Below are 22,648 nucleotides of genomic sequence, written 5' to 3' on the forward strand. Positions count from 1 at the left end.
CTGAACAACCCCAACTCTCTCAGCCTGTCCTCATAGGAGGGGTGCTCCAGCCCTCTGAGAATTTTTGTGGCCCTCCTCTGGACTCGCTCCAACAGGTCCATGTCCTTCTTATGTTGGGGGCCCCAGAGCTGGACGCAGTACTCCAGATGGGGTCTCACCAGAGCAGAGCAGAGGGGAAAATCACCTCCCTTGACCTGCTGGCCACACTTCTTTTGTGGCAGCCCAGGATATGGTTCACTTTCTGTGCTGTTAGACCAGATTCTTCTACATAAATTATAGTTTTCAGAAAACATGGCATGTAACTATTACACTGCCCAGGTTTTAGTGGGAATATTAGCCTCATGGGTGTTCTGTAACCGGAGGTATTAAAAACAAAGGGTGAACACTGCAATTCCAGGATACAAATTATGTAGGAATGGTAAAGTAGATTGTGCTAGTTTAGACATGATTTTAAAAAAGCTTACTATCAAGTAATATAAGTAACAATAAGGTTGTTGCCTCCTGAACTTAATAACAGGTATTACAGAAACTGTCTGGACTGAACCACTGCTCCTGCATAGAAGGACTATACTGTTAGAACAGTGCTACTAACCGCTTTATTGGAACATGTCAGAGGTGTGCTAAGAAATACCAGAAACAGAAGAGGAAACTTAATAAGTGAACGGCATCAGTCATTTGTATGGAAACTGGAGGAGTGTTACCTTAAGGTTTGATGCAGAAACTAAATTTGTAAACACTACTAATGACTTGCTTAGGGCAAATAATCACAGATCCCGTAAGAAGAGAAAGAACTTTTGGTCCCTTTCCAAGCAGCCACTCAAAAAGCTGCTCTTCAATAGTGGCACAAGTTCAATGTCCAAAAAAAAATGCTATGCTACTGTGTAAGTAAAAAAGGAACTATACAAAATGACTAAGTCTCCAAAAGGAAATTAAAAGGAGCAGTTGAAAGGGTAGAAGCTTTCCAGGCACAAGGAGCATGTTTAAAAATAATGTAGGGAAAAGTTGGAACAGTATGTATATGAGATATCCCCCAAAATGCTACCTGCAAGAAAATATCTGTTTGCAGCTCCCAATGCAACATTTTTAAGAAAGGTCAATACCATCCTTTTTTAACTGAAGATGAGAAGGAAGACTCCTAAGAAGTCAATGGAGCTGACTAGTCATGGAGATATGAAAGGACACCTTTTTCTTGATGACAGCATAGAAGAATGAAGTGTGTGCTTGCTCGTAGTGGAGTTTGTTACAAGGGAACCTGCCAAGGGGTGAGTTGGAGGAATTGTCTCAGATCTATGTTTAAAACAAAGAATCCAAAAGAAAAAGACTAATATCTGAGATAGTAATCAAAGAGTATTCTGCAGGGTACCATAAATTGGAATTGAAATTGAAATTGCAAAACTACTAGCTGTGGTGTGTGCTGAACTGGCTTGCTTGCAGTAGACTTACTGGTAAGTGATACACTAAGAAGAGTCAAGAGGGCTTTTTGGTAGAGGGACATCATGCTTCTGAAGATTCCATCAACATCACTATGCTATTGTGTAAAAGATCCTTGTTCTGCTCACTCCTAAATATTGTGTGCGGGACCTCCTATCTTACAAGAGAGTATATTAAAAATGAAGAGGTATATTCCTAATCTTAGAAAAATTAGGGGCGATATACTAAAAGTAATACAGTTGTGACTGTTTTGGGAAAGGTGAGATGAGAATGGGCATTCTCTATTTTTTCTAAAACAAGACCAAGGGGGAACACAAGTGAACTATTTGGAAGTAGATTTAAAATCAAAGCAAAGCAAATAAACATAGTTAAATCGTATAATTCATTGCCACAAGAAGTTTTGAAAACTAAAAGGACAAATAGATGCAAGGAGTTGTACAAATTCATGTAAGAAAGGTTCAGAAACAGGTATTAAAAACAGTGATGTGCATATGACTTTCAGTTTAGGATATCCATAAGATCCAGGTCATTGGAACTTGGCAGCATATACGTTAAAATAATCCACAAAAGGAGCATACTTAACTTCTTTAGTATTTTTCATAAGCATCTGCTAGTGATCCCTTTGGGCACAGGAGAGTGGACTGGGTAGACCTTTGGTCTGGTGTATTTTTATGTATAGATTACAAAATTTAATTGTTACTTTTTAACCAAAATGCTGTTCAGTACTGGTATTGATGCTGCTCTTTATCTTCCAAAAGATAGTGGAAAATTTACAAACTGAACTCACAGGAAAGTATTTAAAATACAAGTATAGTAGATACATTGGCAGAGTCGACATTGTCTTTTACCTGTTTATTAAGAAAAGTATTGGTAAAGACAGATCTGAGCAGATAGTGTTAATTGTGTATTCCGTACTGTAACTGATGTAAGAGGTATTGCAGGAGCACTGAGGACTTGGGTTCTGGCACTGTCCTGCTGAAAGATATCTCTCTTAGTTGTGAGCCAGCCCTCACTATGGAGGAATAGCTCCCTGTTCCACCTATGGGTATAACACACCACGTATAGCTTCCAGATGAACCAGAGAGTGTGTTTCTTGGAATGGGTAGTGGGACTATGCAAGGTAGCAAGGCATTCCTGGACAGTGTGTTGTGCTTCCAGGTACTGAGGTGGTGTGACTCACTCCTACCCTGCTTTCAGAGCTGGTGGCAAAGCAGGCTTATTCCTGAGTGGGTTAAAGATCCAAAAATTGGAGATAGGCTATAGAACAAGGGGCTTCTGTTGATACAATTAAATAAAAAGTGAAGTAAGTTCAAGGCACAGACTTCTAGGGTTAAACAATCTGGTTTTCCTGCTGATGAAAAAGAAACAGTCTTCCAAGAATACCAACCTCAGCAAAGCTGGTTTTATTCAATGCAATAGAAAACCAGGAAAATAAGAAGACATAAGAATGCATTTGGATTCCACTGAACTTGCCCGGTACATCACTCTAGAAACAAAATTCCCATTCCCATACATAGAACTTACAGAAAAGAAATTTGCTAAAACTGATCTAATGCTGACATGGTGAAATCCAGAAGGAAAAGGCTTTTACTGTGATAGTCAGAGATTCAGATTTCCTGTTTTTCACTATGGAACATAAGAAATGAGTTGAGCATGCTTTATATTTCCCACAACTAGCAATTTTCTATCTTTGGAAAGTTTTAGAGGGAGGAGCTCAGAGGTGCTGTGGGAGGGACTAAAATTCATATTAAAGTTTTGGCACGAGAGGGAGAATTGTCAGAGTAGAAGGTTTCTTCTGAGGTTTTGCTTTTTTTTTTTTTTTCAATTTAGGATGATAAGTATTCATGTTCAGATTCTTCTAATAATTCTTTTTTGGAATTCTGATTGTCAGACTATTCCCAGGATTGAAGAATGTGGACTTTCGTGTTCTCAGGTAATCTCTTACTTGTTTGTATTTGCTATTTATTAATATAGTAGTTGTATGCTGCCAAAATAATTGTAAGAAAAGCTAGAAAGCAAAAATGGGAAAATATTTCAGCTGTCCTGAATGTTCACTTTGTATTCCTGTCATTCTGAATTAAGTATCCAAGTGACAAAGCTGACTATTAGGAAGGGTGTAAGAGAGTGCATTTTAGCTTATTTCCGACTGCTGTTGTGAGTACCTTTTTTTAATCTGTCTTTTGTATTTGAAAAAGATGATTTAATTCGTATTCATTACTTTTGAGAGTCAGTTTTTACAACTGCAGTGGTGCCAGAGAGATGGGGGAGGGAGGCACAGGAGGTTTCAGAAATTGCTAATTATGTTAGGAATATACGAAACACTGACTTTCCTGTGAATAAATGGATTAAGCTTGAGAAAGAGTAAAACCTGTTTTTCATTTTGTGGGATGAATGTAACTGCAGTATTAAATGTAATGACTTATGTATGTGCATAAAAGTGGAGTGTGAACCACACCATCTCATTAATAGCTTTCGATTTTGTATGTTTCCAAATATCCCCACAAAGGGGCAGTATAGTGATAGTCTGCCTCTATTGGCATTCTGAAACTGTAAGAATATAGTAAATTGAAAGATAAATAATAAAAAAAAAGGATAAAATAGTAGGGAATCTGACTTTTAGTCTTAGTAGAGGATGATAACTACGTACTTGCTACAGAGAAGTGGAATTGATGGCGTGAAAGAATTTGACTGTCTGTACAGACTTCTGCTTGAAAGTGCCAGTGTTTAGGACAGGCAATGAGACATACTAAAGATTGTCTAAATGTAATGGTACTGCCCAGATATTAAGTTAGTAACTGCTACAGCAATTTATTATATATTTTATATGTGTATCCTAGAAAATATCAGGAATAAAGATGCTTATGAAATACTAGATTGAGGGAAAAACCCTCACCCTCTATATTTAAGGTTGTTTAACATTCCTGCATTCAAATTCTGCAGTCTCTATCCACTTAGATAATGCTGTTAGAATAATCAAATATAGTCACGAGAGATGAGATGAGTCATGAGATCTCTGGATGTACCTGAGCACTTTTCAAGTTTTTGTATGTACTTATGTTTATGAATGCAAGCACACGTGTATTAAATTATTAATGATCCTTTGTCTGCTGCAATGAGAGTTTAAAATAGAAATGATTTAGCATTCTAATTGATCCCTCTAAAGAGTGTATGATTAAGCATGTAGAGAGCAGTATCCACCTTTTTGGTGGGATTCAGTGTAGGAAATAGGACTTATTTCTGGGGACATTAAAGGGCACCTTTCTCTGTCATATTTTAGGTATGTATGTAAGAAGACCGATTTGCTAGATGCCTAAGATACAGACACAACCCTGAGATTTGATAGGCTGGATCCCTTTTTTTGCCTTAAGAGTTTGTCTTACAATTTTTCCAATATTGAAGGCTGGATAACTGAGAAAGGTGTATTTTTTTAAATTTACAGGAAAATACATTGTTTCCAGTATAATGAAGTCAATCAATCATTTGTGATGTTAGAGATAGGATTCAGTTCATGTTCTCTATGTAATGTTTCTGCTAGTTGTATTCAGTAGAATCTTGAATGCATTAATGACTTTTTAAGACAAAAATGTTTTCTGACTGGGAACAATAATGATCTCAACAGGACAAATTACTGCCAGCCTAGCATTTTCAATCTAGTGCAAAGCATTTTAGCTACATGAACTTTAGAGTCTTATGACTTGCTTGTTAGAGAAAAATCCTTCTTCCTTTTCCTTTGGAAATAACTTCAATTTCCTGACATAATATACCAGAATTTGTGCCCTCAAGCCCATTCCTACCTGAATTACTTTAAAAGGGAACATTTTATCTTCTCCATAGTTTATAACTCAATGGTCTTTATAGGGCCACTAACCAGGGGTTACAATTTGCCTTTGTGTGCAATACATGTGTACTGCAACATATATGTATAGCATATCAGACCACAAAGTGGAGAATCAATGCTGCTTTTTCTAGCAATTTGCTTAATGTGATAATGAGATATTGTAATTTTAAAACTATCAGAAGTTTTCTGTAGCTGCTATTGCTACAAAGGAGTATTACAGAAAATTGTTTGTATAGTGGATTTCTCTTCTGCAGAGTGAACCCTGAGGTTGTGTGGTTCTTCACAAAGCAATAGGGGAATGAATGCAGTTAATATGAATTTTTCTGTATTTTTCAAACTGTGTGTACTGTCAGAAGGTTTGGAGCAGGTTTAATAAGGTTTGAGTTTGACCATTTTAAGGTGGCTATGTCCCTTGAATATTTGTAATGAGTTTTCACCTCCTTGGGTCCACCTTATCAGAGTAAAGCATTAGTTGTACTTAAGAGGGAAATAGTGATGTAACTGTTTTGAGGTATGTGACTTAAAAACCCTTCACACTGAAGTGTTTAGATTCTGGATCTTACTACAACTTTATGAATCATTCTTAGTTTACTGTGAGTATTCAGCAAGACATCATTGCATATAAGGCAATATCCAGGTTTCATTACTATGCCACAAAATGTACTTCTGTTCAATACAGAAAAAACTGGGAGAACGTTGGATGTTTATGCAAGTATTACATGAAAATTTGAACAGCATGGAAATATACAATTGTGGGCTGAGCGATGGCAAAGGAACAACCAAGCTTTTATTATGTATTATGATTTATTTCTTCTTCCTTATTTTAATCGCTTGGCTTTAGAGCTCACATGGTATTCTGGTATTCAAAGGTTAAATGCAATGGGCTTGGTCTCCATGCCTCACCCAATAGCAAACACAGTTATCAACCAAGTTTCACTGTAAAAGCATAGGGGAATCCCAGCCTGCAATAGAAATTGTGTTTGTGCCCTACTCATTTTACAATCCACATTGTTTGCAGGCTGTACACAAAGAAACAGGCATATGCCAAATTTGACTCAACAGCTGGTTAAGATCAAGAGCACTACATTAAAAAAAACTCTTCAGAAAACTATGAAATAGTATTTGTATTGTCTGCCGTTAAATGTAGTAATGTTTCCAAAGTCCATGGATAAAGAAGGAAACCCTGAACTGAATCTGGGATTTCCCTGCAATTATAAAGGTTATTGGCAGCAAATTCTTGATATAGCTGCTGCCTGTTCATGCTATTCATAGTTGAAGTATGTGGTGTTTCCTTACTGGATATTTATGCCATGGATCAGTGCATTCTTGCTGAATACTACGCACTGCAAAATCAGTGATACAATACAGCCCTTAGGCCACTATGTCAGCTGACATAAATTGACATTCTTTGTTCACTATCTAGGTAAGCAATTAATATTTTAAAAGTGATCCCAAGCCTCTAAAAAATGGACATGATAATCTGGGTGACATAGGTCAGTTGTTCTCTAAAATCTGTGAAAAACTAATTTTTGACATGGAATATGTCTAAAGAGACTGATCAGAGGCCTGGCTTCCTCAGAGTGAGTGAGGGAGAGGTACAGTGTGAAGTGTCAGCGCAGGATAATGATTCACCATAAGCGTTTTTTCGAATGTATTGATATACCTGGTGACTGGTGGAGATGCATAAATAGATATCCTCAGCTAATATTTGCTGAGATGCACTGCATGCCCCTGATGGAAAGCCTGGGTTTTGCATCCCTGCCTGTCATTGACTCACTTGTGTGACCCTATTCAAGTAATTTCCTTTCTCCAGTTTTCACAAGTACAAAATAGTGCTGACCTTCCTGTGTGATGTCTTAATTATGTTTTTTTAATTAAGTGTTTTGAATACTATAATTAAGTGTTAAGTACTCATTAGTCAAAGCAGTCATACTTCAGGGGCTCAATCATGTTGAGTCACTGTATTTGAGTGATATTAACCCATTTGCTTAGATATCTTTGCTTCCCTTCTCTACTGCGAGTCAGGAGAGCTACAGTTTAGCAAGTTTATGTGACTTATCCTTGGACTCTGTGTTACGTTTACTCTTAGGGTCAAAAATAGCTTGGCAATGACATGAGACACTTACCTTCCATGTTTCTTGCTGTGTCCTATGTCACCAGTTGGTTGGTGATACTGACCCATTTCCTCACCTCCTGAGAAAAATACACCAGTGACAGGTACAAGCAGGGACTTAAAGAACTCTCCAGTGTTATTAGAGCACCTATCACCACTTCTTTCAGGAGAGGTCGAGATGGAGAAAGCTCTGCAATTCAGAATTTGCAAAAAGAGCAATGGTTGAATCATAGAATCATAGAATGGAGAGAGTTGGAAGGGACCTTAAAGATCATCTAGTTCCACCCCCCTGCCATGGGCAGGGACACCTCCCACTGGACCAGGTTGCTCAAAGCCCCATCCAGCCTGGCCTTAAACACTTCCAGGGATGGGGCATCCACAACTTCCCTGGGCCACCTGTTCCAGTGTCTCACCACCCTCACAGTAAAGAATGAATTTCTGGTATCCAATCTAAATCTCCCCTCTTTCAGTTTAAAACCATTACCCCTTCTCCTGTCACTACACTTCCTGACGAAGAGTCCCTCTCCGGCTCTCCTGTAGGCTCCCTTCAGATATTGAAAGGCTTCCCGGAGCCTTGTCTTCTCCAGGCTGAACAACCCCAGCTCTCTCAGCCTGTCTTCATAGGAGAGGTGCTCCATCCCTCTGATCATCTTTTGAAGTTCTATGGGTTGCGTTACCCTCATCCCCACAAAAGATCCCTAGGTTTTAGGGATGTTTTCATAGTAGTTTTGATGCTCTCAGGAAAATATTTTTTCCTGTAAAACTTTGTGTCTGATTTTGTTAACATTAATTGGCTGTTTTTTGGAAACCAGGAAATTACTTGCCATCTTAAAAACACAAAATAGAAAATATGCCAGTAATAGCAGTGTGCTGCTGAGAAAGTTCCAAACCAGCTCTGAACTACTTGGCTAGGAATGATTGCAGAACTTGTAAATTCATGTATACTCAGGTGTGATATGAACACATCACAGCCCTGACCCTGCCTTCACAATTGTAGGAATGTTCTGAGGTCATGAATTAGCTGGAAATTCACAGTAACTAATGATTCTGAGCACTGGAATAGGTTGCCTGCGGACCTTATAGAGCTCTCCACACATGCCTCAGATAAAGGTCATTCTTCCTCAGGCAGAAATGTAGAGTAGATGGCATCTTGAGTTCTTTTCTAACCCTAACATCTCTGCTTTCATTCATCATTTTCTCTTTTTTGGGATCTAAACATGGTCTTTCAAGTCATATTTAACTTATTCCTTTGGAACAGTAGCAGATATGTATTGCATATCCTACCCTTTCAGCAGGCAAAATATGGGACTCACCATGAAAAGCGAACGAGATGCAATCTCATTCAGGAAGTATCTATGCAAAAATGAAGAGAGTTTTAGTTCACAAATTATCTGTGGCTCTTTCTCTTGCAAGAAAATTTTTCAGCTTAGTTGCTTTGAATATGTGTGGTAAATTTCAATCATTTCTGGAAAACTGATTGTCAGGAGTTGCCTCTACTTGCCTACATATTTTCAGAAAGTATGAATCATATAAACAACATTGTACAGTACTGGATGTGCATTCATTGTCTTTTCTTGGAAAACCTTTGAGGAAATAGAATTTATTGCAGTTAATACATTGCACTGTCTCCACTTTTGTTTTTCCCTTTCATCCCTACATATGCAAACTTCCTTGATCTTTTTCCCACTTCCTCGTCTCCCTAACCCGCTGTTCTTCCTTCCATGACTGCAATGACAGTTTCCTCCATTATCTTTCAAATTTTAATATCTTTAAATTTTTCCCTCTTTGTGTTTTTTTTTTTAAATTTAATTTATTTTTGCAACTCTCATCATAGTGTCATGCTTCATACTTAGTTTTGGTCAGTAGTATGTGTTCTTTTAATTTTTTCCCCTCATTTTCAATATATTATATTTATATATAATAGAATAATTGCTAGAGTATGGTTATATCTCTGTTACCATTCAGTCTGCTTTTGTAGCTTATTTTCTCTTGCATTTAGGGAGGAAAAAACACATACACTTTTTAGGAGAATGCATGGCAGAGGTGGTTTCCAGTGAGTAAAAGGGCTATCATTAAATATGAAGCATAGGATGAAGCAACATAGGAAGGTACTGAATGCTGATGGGTTTATTAAGCTGAGGCCATGCCCAGGAATTATTGCTGCCTCTAGGGGCAACAGCGTGATCAGGAGAGTGAGGTGAAACAATGCTGCTCTTGTAAAGCTGTTAGAATCCTGCATCTTTGGAAGTCCTTTTTTTTTGGACCTCTGCCTCCTTTAATTGGACTGTGCTAACTTTAGCAACTACAGTACATGGAAGATACACAAGATAAAGCCAAACTATATGATTATTCCATAGCTTGGTGGTTTTTTCCATTTTTTCTCTCCCTAAAACCCCTACAAAATTATGCGTTAACAGTAAAAAGAGAAATAGACTATGTAATGACTTTATGAGTAATTATTTTTTATTTTGTATTTTACATGATCTATTCTTCCTTAGCATTTCCAAATTTATTCATAACTAGCTGCTGTATCAGTTATCTCAAACTGCAAATGTTTCTGCTGGAATGCATACATATTTTCAGTAGAGTTTTTGTAGATGGCAAATTTTGAATTGTTTTTAATTTTTTATGTACTCACACTGCTAGGTCTTTCAGCAAAAGGTGTTTTTGGCTTTTGTTGGTCTTGACAGGAGAGGAAAGACCTGTATGCAGGGATTCTGGTATAAGGTTCCTCATGTAGGATTCAGACTTTCAGATGCCATAATAATACAAATATGGATAGTTAGGAAATAATCCTCTCTCCAAAATTTTCAAGTATACAGCTGCAAAGCAAAGTTTATCACCTACATGTACTAAGAAGATTTTCCTCGTTTTTCTGTGACTGGAGTGTTTCTGTAACACAATTAGAGCAAGTCAGGGATCTTTTAGCATTAAGTCCTTAATGGAAGCAGTTCCTTAACTGATACTGTGGCACCAGGAGGGAATGCAGTGGCCTCTCAGGGTTGCCATCCGAGACTACCACTGCTTCTTGTATGGCCTGAAGGATCATTTGTATGGCCCTACATCCTTACACAACAACCTAACAAGCTAAGGCTAAAATAAAACCAAAGTAAACATTTTAATATATTTCTCAGCAGGGAGAGCTATAGTCAGGGGTAGTTCCAAGTTTATTTAGACCTGAGATTTTTCTCTGTTTAAGGAGAAGAGAGAGAAACAGCAGAAACATGTCCTCCTGTATTTCTCTCCATGACTTTGAAAGGCGTCCTCCAAAGTCTTGAAACTTTTATAGGAAATTATTGCCAAGTGTGCTTTGTTGTTCTAAATTTTAGTATGACTTTGTGACTTTTTAGTATGATTCACGCTGGCAGGGTTAGGATTAGCATGTTCATTTTTGGTTTTAAGCCCCTCTGCCTCCAACATTTCAGGATAGTATCTGTGCAACATTCACCCATTCTATGACCCTGCTCCTTTCCTATGGTTCCAGGTTATTAAATACAGATTGAATGGAGATCATGAGGAAGCATTAGCGATTTGACAGGGCAGTGTGAGAAACCTGCTCAGCATCGTGCTGCCTCAAGTTAGGCAAAAGGGAAAAAGTTAAGCTCCGGGTTAGTCTGAACTCCACTCTCTGGAGCCCAGGCACCTGAGTTATGAGCCAGAGTTTGATGTTCTCTCTTCAGAGTAGCTGCTGAGACCCACTTTTCCAAAGCTCCAGTTTCTGGGTTTTTTTCTGATGATTGTCTAAAATAAAATGTAAGTGGTCTTTGAAGTAGGATACAGATCTCCCATTTGAATGTTGAAAGTGCTCAGGTTTAAAAATTAAACCGCGACTTGCCTGTCCTTCTCTCAGATCATCGTGCTTTCGTTTCTTCTTTTACACAGTATCACTGCTTTGACAGGAGGCATGGGTAGTCCTCTCATTTACTGGGCAGAATGGCAAACAAACAACGTAGGGTTAGAACTGCTTCAGGTTAAGGAGGATGCTGAACCTGGCTGTCCCTTCAGGTAAGGACTTGAAAGCTAGAGTATAAAAGATGGAACATGCCCATATTCTGCTTTCTTCTAATATTTCCAGTTTGAAAGCTAGGCTTGAGCTTTATTAGTTTGACCTCTGTTACTATTAGATCTCCTTCAGCCACCTGCTATTATGGTGGAGATGGGTGTCTCACAAGCGGGTGTATGCTATCATGAACTAGACACCAAACTACATGCATCCGGGGAGCTTTCAGATTAGGAAGGTAGGTGCCTAATAAGTTCAGGTGCCTCTAGTGTTAGGTGGCAATTAATAGGGTATTATGGATCATGATGTTCAACTGAGATTACCACAGTTTGCTTAAATCATCTTTCAGGTGCCTAAGTCCTCTTTTAGATTTGGCTGACTTAAATCTTATTTTGCAAATGATTGCAAACTTTACCAGTAGTAATGCAAAATCCACACAGAGAATTGTCTTACTTGGAAATGATGTGACGCTTTTCTCATGGGCAAAGCTAGAGTTTGTATAGGCAAAAAGTTTTGCCCCACTTGGATCTGATTCAAAGTTCATTCAAATCAGTGGAAAGAGTTTCACTCAAGTATAGTCCCCCACAATTTGTGCATGGGAGCAGGGTGGCATGTGAAGGAGCTTTAAAACAGATTTAAAGTGGGAAAGGGATAAAAGCAGGCTTGCTAGAGATAAGCCTGGTGGCAGCATGCAAATGTTTGAGGGACAGTGTGCTAGCAAGTTCCTTGGGTCTGCCATCTCAGTGGAGGTAGAAGATGAAGATGCATACAGCAGCAAAGATGCAAAGGTTATTGCTGTGTTAGAAACCACAGAAGATCCTGAGAATGCTCACATAGGAATTAGGTCTTCTTTGTCTAAAAAAGTGGTGGGATCACTAGCCCAACTGAAGTGCATCTACACCAATGCATGCAGCATGGGCAACAAATAGGAGGAGCTGGAAGCCATTGTGCAGTGGGAAAAATACGTCATAGTTGCAATCACAGAAACATGGTGGGATGACTTGCACAACCGGAGTGCTGCAATGCATGGCTATAAACTCTTCAGAAGGGATAGGCCAGGAAGGAGAGGTGGTGGGGTAGCCCTGTATGTTAGGGAGTGTTTTGAGTGTCTAGACCTTAATGACGGTGCAGGACCCAGAACTTGGCCTTATTGAACTTCATACAGTTGGCCTTGGCCCATCAATCCAACCTGTCCTTCTGTAGAGCCTTCCTACTCTCAAGCTCCTGATCCTCAAGATCAACGCTCCTGCCCAACTTGGTGTTGTCTGCAAACTTACTGAGGGTGCACTCAATCCCCTCATCCAGATTATTGATAAAGATATTAAACAGAACTGGCCCAAATTCTGAGCCCTGGGGAACACCACTTGAGAACAGCCACCATTTGGATTTAACTCCATTCACCACCACTCTCTGGGCCCAGCCCTCCAGCCAGTTTTTCACCCAGTGACGAGTGGCTGAACACCTGCCTGTCAGAAAAGGACCTGGGGGTGTTGGTTGACAGCTGGTTGAATATGAGCCAGCAGTGTGCCCAGGTGGCCAAGAAGGCCAACAGCATCCTGGGCTGTATCAGAAATAGTATGGCCAGCAGGACTAGGGAAGTGATCATCCCCCCCTTGGCACTGGTGAGGCCCCACTTTGGGTATTGTGTTCAGTTCTGGACCCTTCACTTACAAGAAGGACATTGAGGTGCTGGAGTGTGTCCAGGGAAGGGCAACGAAGCTGGTGAAGGATCTAGAGCATAAGTGTTATGCTGAGTGGTTGAGGGAGCTGGGGTTGTTCAGCCTTGGCACTGGTGAGGCCCCACTTTGGGTATTGTGTTCAGTTCTGGACCCTTCACTTACAAGAAGGACATTGAGGTGCTGGAGTGTGTCCAGGGAAGGGCAACGAAGCTTCTGAGCCCTGGGGAACACCACTTGAGAACAGCCACCATTTGGATTTAACTCCATTCACCACCACTCTCTGGGCCCAGCCCTCCAGCCAGTTTTTCACCCAGTGACGAGTGGCTGAACACCTGCCTGTCAGAAAAGGACCTGGGGGTGTTGGTTGACAGCTGGTTGAATATGAGCCAGCAGTGTGCCCAGGTGGCCAAGAAGGCCAACAGCATCCTGGGCTGTATCAGAAATAGTATGGCCAGCAGGACTAGGGAAGTGATCATCCCCCCCTTGGCACTGGTGAGGCCCCACTTTGGGTATTGTGTTCAGTTCTGGACCCTTCACTTACAAGAAGGACATTGAGGTGCTGGAGTGTGTCCAGGGAAGGGCAACGAAGCTGGTGAAGGATCTAGAGCATAAGTGTTATGCTGAGTGGTTGAGGGAGCTGGGGTTGTTCAGCCTGGAGAAGAGGAAGCTGAGGGGAGACCTTATCGCTCTCTACAACTACCTGAAAGGAGGGTGTCGTGAGATGGGGGTTAGTCTGTTTTCCCAAGTAACAGGCAATAGGATGAGAGGAAATGACCTCAAGTTGTGCCAGGGAAGGTTTAGGATGGATATTAGGAAAATTTTTTCACTGGAAGTGTTATCAAGCATTGGAACGGGCTGCCTGGGAAAGTGGTTGAGTCACCATCCCTGGGGATATTTAAAAGAAGGGTAGATGTGGTGCTGAGGGACATGGTTTAGTGGTGGACTTGGCAGTGTTAGGTTTACAGTTGGACTCGATCTTAAAGGTCCTTTCTAACCTAAATAATTCTACATTTCTGTCATTTATAAAGGTCACAGTGTACAGCAGAGCACGTTCTGCTTCTGGGACTGATTCTAAACATAGGCAAAATGAGTAGTTTCCTAGTGCAAAATGGTGAGGGCTTCACTGTGTATGCTAGAGCACTGGAAACCAGGCCTGCAACACATTCCCTCTTTTGCTGAGCGATAGCATTAGGATGTATGAGAAGATAGTAACTGGAATAGAAAAAGATCTTGAAGCCAAAAGAAAAATAAGTATTTCCAAAAGAAATAACCTGCCTTCAGGAGCAGCAGGAGAAGCAACTCTGTGCTGGAGGGTCTCTTCTCATAATATTCACTTCAATTCTTGCTTTTCCAGTCCCCTCTGAGGCTGCAAGTCTCAGTACTGTTGGTGCTGCAGAGGGATCTTGACTAAGTTTTTCTTGTAGCCTCTTCTGTGCTGCTAAGATCATTATACCATCCAAACCTCAAAGCAGGGGATATCCATGGTTGTCTGGAGAGCTTTTGGAATCTGTGTCCTCCAGTTTTTCAATAGTCGAAGTAATGGCTGACTTGAGGTGGTGTTCTGCTTCTAGTAAAAGGCTGGACTTGGTGACCTCCAGAGATCCCTTCCACTCTAAATGTCTTTGATTCCATCTTATCATCCTCTGTGTGAGATCTCCAGTCATTCATTCAAATAACCGTTAATGCTGTATTAGAATGTCCCTGTCTCATTGTTAGACTAGAAGTGCTGATTTGGTAGATTAGTTGTCCTTTCAAGTAGCTGAGCGGTCTGAAATTTTTGACACTCTGTGTATGGGATGGTGCTGATTTATACCAGCTGAGGGTACGGCATTCAAAGTGCCTTTTAATTTTACTTTGTCTATTGTATACAGTTCTGTTTTGTTAACAACTTGTATTAATATTTTAGGAAACACGACGTCAAAATGATTGACAATTTTTTTTTTGTTTTATTTTATTTTTTTGTTTTAATTTCTAAAAAAAAAGAAGCTAGAGCATACTGTTGCTTCAAGCAAATTCTGCTTCTAGTCCTGGAGTTGAAGCATACAATAGAACAGGCAGCTTTTATTTCAGACTGTCATAGCTCCCTTTGGTCCAATAAATTTAAAAGCAAGTGGTTTTTATGTAGGCCCTTTTTGTACCACAGCATTATTTTTACATACAAATCACTTAAAAAAAACACAAGAGGGGAAATATTCTTCCCAGTTGTAAGACCTCAAAGTGATATTGTTTTGACTGGGCATTCACTTATAGGATAAATGCATGTCACTGCAAAGAGTTCCCAGAAATGTAATTACTCTGTGCCAACTCTTTCACTTGCTCTGTTCTGTAAAAGGGGTACAGCCATGCAGCCACAGTACTGGTCAGAAGATGTTATATGCCACATGCAGTCCAGCTGAAATAGGGGACAGTCCAGTTAAAATATAAGAACAGGATTCCTCTGCATCTGCTCTTAGATGATCAAACTTCAGCTTGCTCAGGGCTCAGCTGGGAAGGATTCTGTGGGAAGCTTCCACAGAGGATAAAGGAGCTAGTGAGTGCTGGAAGCTCTCCTGGAAGCTCTCCTGGAAGCTCAAAACCAGTTCATCCCCTTAAGAGGTAAGGGAAGTAGGCAGAGCAAGAGACCCCCTTGGCTGAACTGCGAGCTTTTGAGTCTGCTCAAAACCGAAAGAGAAGTGTACCAGAGGTGGAAAAGTGGAAGAAAACCCATTGAGAACAAGGGCACTTCCAGGGCATGCAGAGATGCAGTTAGAAAAGCAAAAGGTCAGCTTGAATTGAATTGGCCAGAGATATCAGAAACTGTAAGAAAGGGTTCTTCTGATATGCAACCAGAAAGAAGAACCAGAAAGAAAATATTGGCCCACTCTTAAAAGGTGATGTGAATTAGTCAACAACAATTATGAAAAGGCAGAGGTTCTCAACACTTTCTTCACCTCTTTTCTTACCAGCATTGTTGGGGCCCAGGTCTTGGGAACAAAAATCCATGTTGATGCAAACACAGACTCACTGCCAGTGAAGGCAGAGATGGTATGTGAACATTTGGAGGAGTTTGACCCCTACAAATTGATGGGCCCTGACATTATCCACCTGAGGGTGTTCAGAGAGCTAGCTGACATTGTTGCAAGGCCACTCTCCATAATCTTTGAGAAGTCGTGGAGATCGGGTCCTGGAAGACTGGAACGAGGCTAATATCATGCCCATCTACAAGGAGGGCTTAAAGGAGGATCCAGGAAATTTTAGGCACATCAGTCTTGCTTCAGTCCCTGGGAAAGTTATGGAACAAATTCTCCTGGGGGGTATCGCAAGTCAAATGAAGCGTGTGATTGGGAAAAATTTAGGCACATCAGTCTTGCTTCAGTCCCTGGGAAAGTTATGGAACAAATTCTCCTGGGGGGTATCGCAAGTCAAATGAAGCGTGTGATTGGGAAAAACCAGCACAGATTCATCAAGGGCAAGTTGTGCTTGACAAACCTGATCAGGTTCTACAGTAAAGTAACCTGCTCGGTTGATGTGGGGCGAGCAGTGGACATTGTCTACTTAGATTTCTCCAAGGCTTTTGACATGGTTCCCACAGGCTCCTCCTAGAGAAACTGATGTGTTATGGTCTAGACAAGTGGTCTGTGTAGTGGGTGGGAACTGGCTGACAAGCCCTACCCAGAGGGTGTTGGTAAATAGCTCCTTTTCAAACTGGCAACAATTGGGGTCGCCCAGAGATTGATATTGGGCCAAACGCTATTAATTATCTTCATAAGTGATCTGCATGATGGGATCAAGTGTACCCTGATGAACTTCCTGATGACACCAAACTGAGTGGGAAAGTGGACACTTCAGAAGGGAGAGCCACCCTGCAGGAAGACCTGGATCGGCTGGAAGAGTGGGCTAACAAGAACATTCTGAAGTTCAGCAAGGACAAGCGTAAGGTCTTGTGCCTGGGAAAACATAATCCAGGAATGCAGCACAGGCTGGGATCTACCTGTCTGGGGAACAGCACTGTGGAAAAGGACCTGGGGGTCCTGGTGCACAACAAGCTCAATGAGTGACAATGTGCTGCTGTGACAAAGCAAGCCAGCACAATGCTGGGCTGCACCAACAAGGGCATTGCCAGCAGAGCTAAAGAAGTCATTATCCCACTCTCCTCAGTGCTTGTCAGGCCACACCTGGAATACTGTGTTCAGTTTTGGTCCCTGTTATGCAAAAAAGATGTGGACAGGCTGGAGAGGGTCCAGAAAAGAGCCACCAAGATGAATAAAGGACTGGGAAGCCTCCTATAGAGCTTTGAGAAAACAAGGCTTAGGGGAGACCTTATCACCATGTTCTAGTATTTAAAGGGTGGCTACAAAGAAAATGGAGTCTCGCTTTTTACAAGGAGTCACATGGAAAAGATGAGGCGTAATGGGTACAAGTTACTCCTGGGGAGATTCTGACTGGACACAAGAGGAAACTTTTCCACACTGAGAACAATCATCCATTGGAATAATCTCCCTGGGGTAGTGGTGGGTTTCCCATCACTGGACACTTTTAAGATTCAGCTGGGCAGGGTGTTGGGCCTTCTTGGCTTTTGTCAAGATATCTTGGACCAGATGATACTTGAGGTCCCTTCCAACCTGATGTTCTATGACTGAATACAATGCAGGAGGAAGTACAGACTGACTTGAAGACAGAAGTGTCTTTTACCTGAATAGTAGCAGTAAACAGAAGGACAAAAATCTATGGGGCTTGAGGGTCTTGTGTTAGTCATGTTCTTATATTAATGAAGTACTACTAGACTGTAATGGAAGTGTTGGCCTTGAAGCAAACAGCAGGTTGTGGAGGACAGGGTCCGTACATTTACATATACATGTGAATTGCCAAATGTTGCAGGAAACAAAAATTGGTAAAAAGCCATGCTTTAGGCCACTGTGAAGCCTTACTGAAGATTGTCCAGTAATCTTCAATAAGCCAAATAATCTCTTCCCTGTTGTTCATTGTCAGTTCACTGCTCAGTTGAGAGCACATCAACATAGTGTTGTTGCAGGCAGACCTTACCTGGCTCTGTTGGACACAAGCCAGCTCTTGTCCAAAAAGCCCGTGACCCTGTTAGCACTGCACTGAGCCTGAGCTTAATATCCCACTTCTCAGTCGTACTTACCCTCTCAGGTTCAGCACTGCACTGATGTGATGGGATTGGTTTTGTTCAGCGCACAGAGAAGCTCGAAGCTGGGTAGTGCCTAGGTGTGACTCAGATGTTTTGTTTTCAGCATTCTGTAAAATTGAGCGACATCCAGGTGGTCTTGAGGAAGCAGTAGTTCAAAGTGGTTCAAAATAATGCTTTGCCATAAGCTCAGGTGCCTATTTCTTTTCTGCATGGATAACAGTCTAAATGTTTCCTTCTACAATTGTTTAGCTGATCCCATTGCACACTGTTTACATGTATCTGATTACCACATTGTCAGTAGAAGTTGTAGAGCAACCTTGTGGTTTGCCAAAAATTAAAAAGGATCATCAGTAAGATAGTTTTACCTTGGCAACGAAAGTAATTACACATGACGTCAAAACAAATACAGATCCTCCTTTTGAGAAAAGGTCCTTTGGGGATACTGTATCAGCAGTACTAGCTATAAATTTTTAAAAGTTCTAAATATTATGTGTATTACTGATTCCTCTGGTTCTTAGTAAATATAACCACAATTTTATTCAATTGCCGAGTGTGTTCTGTAGGCCTGTTATTTTTCATTTTCCCCATTTCCAATAACACACTTTTTTTTGTATAAATACTTGACCTTGATATAGTTAAGATTTTTGAATTTTTTTTTTTTTTGGTGGGACAGGATTCATATTATCTCTGTGCCTTCTCTTACTGTAAAGAATTGTCTTTTCTTACATTTGGTAAGATAAATACAGGGGTGACTTTTATAAGAATAGAATGAGAAAAGTTCTGTGAGGTTCCATATCCCACCAGCCTCAAGGACATGTAAAGTGCAAAGCCATTATCATCTCCCTCACCTATGAAAATAGCTCTGGAAAAGGCCTACTGAAGCATACTCAGCTGTTTCCGTTTGTGACATTCTCCCTACATGTTTTCTGGGGCTGAATGTCTCTAAGGAAGAAATTGCTGTCATTTGTTGGTAGTCTGAGGAGCTTATAATGCAGCTCTGAATCTTCTCTGCTTCCACCCAAAGTTCTTAAATTGTACAGATCCAGAGCACTTTGACTGTGGCTGTCCACTGCTCGAAGACCCTTTTCTTTATGGAGGTGATTGAGGTTCCATTAGCATTGTCAGGTTTTTCACTAGAGGCCATGAGAAATCATTTAGGACTCTTGTGGCCCAGCATCTGTAGGCTCTTCCCTCAATAAATGGGCTGAGCAGATGTAGAAGCTTGCAGCCTAGAAAGCCAACTGTATCCTGGGCTGCATGAAAAGAAGTGTGGCCAGCAGGTCGAGGGAGGTGATTTTGCCCCTCTGCTCCACTCTGGTGAGACCCCACCTGGAGTACTGCATCCAGCTCTGGAGTTTTTGGCACAACAAGGACATGGACCTGTTGGAGCGGGTCCAGAGGAGGGTCACAAAAATGATCAGAGGGCTGGAGCACCTGTGAAAACAGGCTGAGAGTGTTAAGGTTGTTCAGCCCAGAGAAGAGAAGGCTCCACAGGGAACTTATTGTGGCCTTTCAGTGCCTAAAGGGGACCTACAAGAAAGTTGGAGAGATACTTTTTACAAGAGCATGTAGTGATAAGATAAGGGATAGTGGCTTCAAACTGGAAGAGCAGCGATTTAGATTAGACATTAAGAAGAAATTTTTTACTATGAGGATGGTGAGGCACTGGAACAGGCTGCCCAGAGAAGTTGTGGATGCCCCATCCCTGGAAAAGTTCAAGACCAGGCTGGATGGGGCTTTGAGTAACCTGGTCTAGTGGGAGGTGTCCCTGCCCATGGCAGGGGGTAGGACCTAGATGGTCTTTAAGGTCCCTTCCAACTCTAACCATTTTATGATTCTAGTATTCTATGATTACTGTGTTTACATTAAAAATTAAAATATCTGGTGTTGCCAGAGGACAGGGGTTATGGAATAGCCTTGGCTATTGGAGCAGTGCACACGAAAGCCTGACTAATAATAAAACGAAGCTTCACTAGTTTTTGAAAGGGATTAGGTGATGTGGCACCCATGGTTATCAGCGGACTAGAACCAGTGATTTGGGAGATCTTTTCTAGTTGTGTGCAGAATAAGATTTGTGCAAAGCATCCCCTCTCTGGATGTTCAAAAAGAACATGATTATGTTCATTGTCTTTGTCAGCCTTTTGGCTACAGTTTGCACATGGGTTATTACAAGACCACACTGCAATGAGACAAGACTTTCCCTGTGTTGCAAAACTATGTAGAGACCCATGCTTGCTTTTAGTGGTGGTCAAAGAACAGAAGTTGTTGGAATAGAGGGAAACATCACAAGATGGTCACGTTCCTTTTTCTCTGCCCTCTCTGACAACTGAACCTAAAGTAGGAATGCAGGTAATAGGTTTGCCACTGAGGATTTTTCAAAAGGGGAAAAACTGATCATTGTACATCCACTGACTTTGATGTAGGCACATTAATGAATGAATGTTAAGTGTCTGACTACCTGGTCCCAATTAAAGAATATGTTTCAAGGCATTTTCAGGCATATTACTATTCCTTATGGGGTTGTGGAAGAGCTGCCATGGACTCTTCTATGAACGAGATCCGACAGAGCTAATAGGTAGACCATAAAAATCAAATTTGCCTCAAGCTGTTTCCTGCATGACAGAACATTCAGGGAAGAATTTCCGCACTTCTACACTTAATTCAGTGCCTGGAGATATGAGAGGAAATGGGAAGCAGGTCTAATCTCTGTTTCTTTTCCTTGGCGATTTTAATGCACGAAAATACTCTCTGTGCCCCTCAATCCAAGTCTTCCTCTGCTGATCTCACTTTCTTCTCTACAGTCTTAGACAAAACAATGTGATATTACGGTTGACTTGGATTGAGAAGATTTGCTGTGCTAGCTAAAAAGTTGGCACCACACCTTCTATTCAGAATGCTGCGCATTAGTGGTGTCTCTTCAGATAACCTCTAGCTACAGTTGAGTAATACCACAAATGGGGAAAACCCTAGAGAAATAGGAAAATCCCTAACTGTTTGCGCATTGTGTAAGTATATTTTGCTTAGGCTCTTTGCCAAAGCAGATATGAATCAAAGATGCTCTCTGTATAGGAGTAAAATGTACTATCATGTTCAGGATCTTATTTTTGCATAAAAGACACCCACAGCATTTGTGAAAGGGGAAGAAAATTTCCATTCTGGTTTTACTGTGCTATGTTTTTCTATTGCATTCATCACTGAAAATTCCTGAAAACAAAAGATATAGAAAATGGGAGAGGAACTTGGTTAATTTATTTGAGTTCTTCTTTGAGACAAATGGTCTTTTTTGACTATTTTGCAAAATGATTATAAAAGAAAATACCACCACCACCCCCCTTGGTATTGTACAATAAAAAGAAACACTTATTACAAAAAAGGAATTGAGCTGTGACCAAATGCTTGCTGTAACTGGCAAATGCTTGTGCAGATGTTTGATTATTTATGTAAACCTTCCCAACAAGTCCTCACTTGGAACAAAACCAAGTGCCCAAGAACGACAAAACATCTCCCTACCAGAACAAAAATCACTGACGGATATGTTTATTTTTTTTTCCGATGAAGAAGACAAGAAAATCATCACAAGATGGTACCAGAAAGTGCTTGGATGGTAGGACCCATCTGAGCAATAGTGAAAAACAATATTTAATTAGGATTTAGAAGGTGTAGGAGAATTTCTACATCATCCCACAGCTTCACAGTGGTGGGTAGGGTTTTTTTCATGTTTGTAACTTAATATTATTTATTTACATACAGTTTGCATTTTTCAGGTGTCGTAACAGGGATTCCAAAGCACTGGCCTTCTTTAAGTAAAAGGCTGAATTCTATGAGTTTTGTGAGATTTTTGTTGTTTACTTCAGTGTGACCTTGATTTTTTTCTAATGTATTTTTGCACCATGATTGTAACCGGAGAGAACAGTTAGTTTAAAGATGATGTTCTAAGAGATTCTGACTGTCAACTGGGAACTCTTTCAAGCCACCTAACCAAAATATTTTCAGTAGTCTGGCTGCAGAATAGGAAGTTAAAAATATGAAAGTAATTTGCTAAATTATCAACCTCATGAGAGTTAATTTCTTCCAATAAGCAGTAGCTCAGCAATTAGTTGATCCAACAGTTAGGTTTTCTCACCAAGAAAGCAAGTTCCCTAACTCACTCAATTTTTTGCAGTCATTTTGTATATTTGTCTATTCCACTCCCTAAGGCCATGGAGAACCTCAAGTAAAGAGACTGAATTCAAATTGTCCTTCTGCATACTCCTGCAGGGTTTGATTAGAAATAATTCAAAATTAGGGCTTTGAAACAGCAGTTAAAATTCCAGTGGGATTTTATATGAGCTTGTATGTTCCACATTTACTGGTTTACTGTGGCACTGAATTATTCAGAAAGTCACAATCGTCGTCTTTGTATTGATGAATGTGCATTGGGAGAGTCAGCAAACTACCAATGAAGCTTTTTTTGGGG

General features: G+C 40.6%; 1 protein-coding gene across 2 annotated transcripts in view; it reads left to right on the plus strand.

Annotated features, from left to right (window-relative positions):
• Positions 1–3,225: 3,225 nt before the first annotated feature.
• IL17REL (interleukin 17 receptor E-like) overlaps positions 3,226–22,648 on the plus strand; it is a 49,378-nt gene continuing 29,955 nt past the window's right edge. For both annotated transcript variants that reach the window (XM_014963485.1, XM_014963486.1), the window contains exon 1: positions 3,226–3,364. In XM_014963485.1, coding sequence (XP_014818971.1) covers positions 3,263–3,364 — 102 coding nt within the window. In that variant the 5' untranslated portion in view covers positions 3,226–3,262. The remainder of the gene's footprint in view (positions 3,365–22,648) is intronic.

This window comes from Calidris pugnax, unplaced genomic scaffold, assembly GCF_001431845.1.
Source record: "Calidris pugnax isolate Ruff unplaced genomic scaffold, ASM143184v1 scaffold44, whole genome shotgun sequence".
Taxonomy (NCBI): Eukaryota; Metazoa; Chordata; class Aves; order Charadriiformes; family Scolopacidae; genus Calidris; species Calidris pugnax.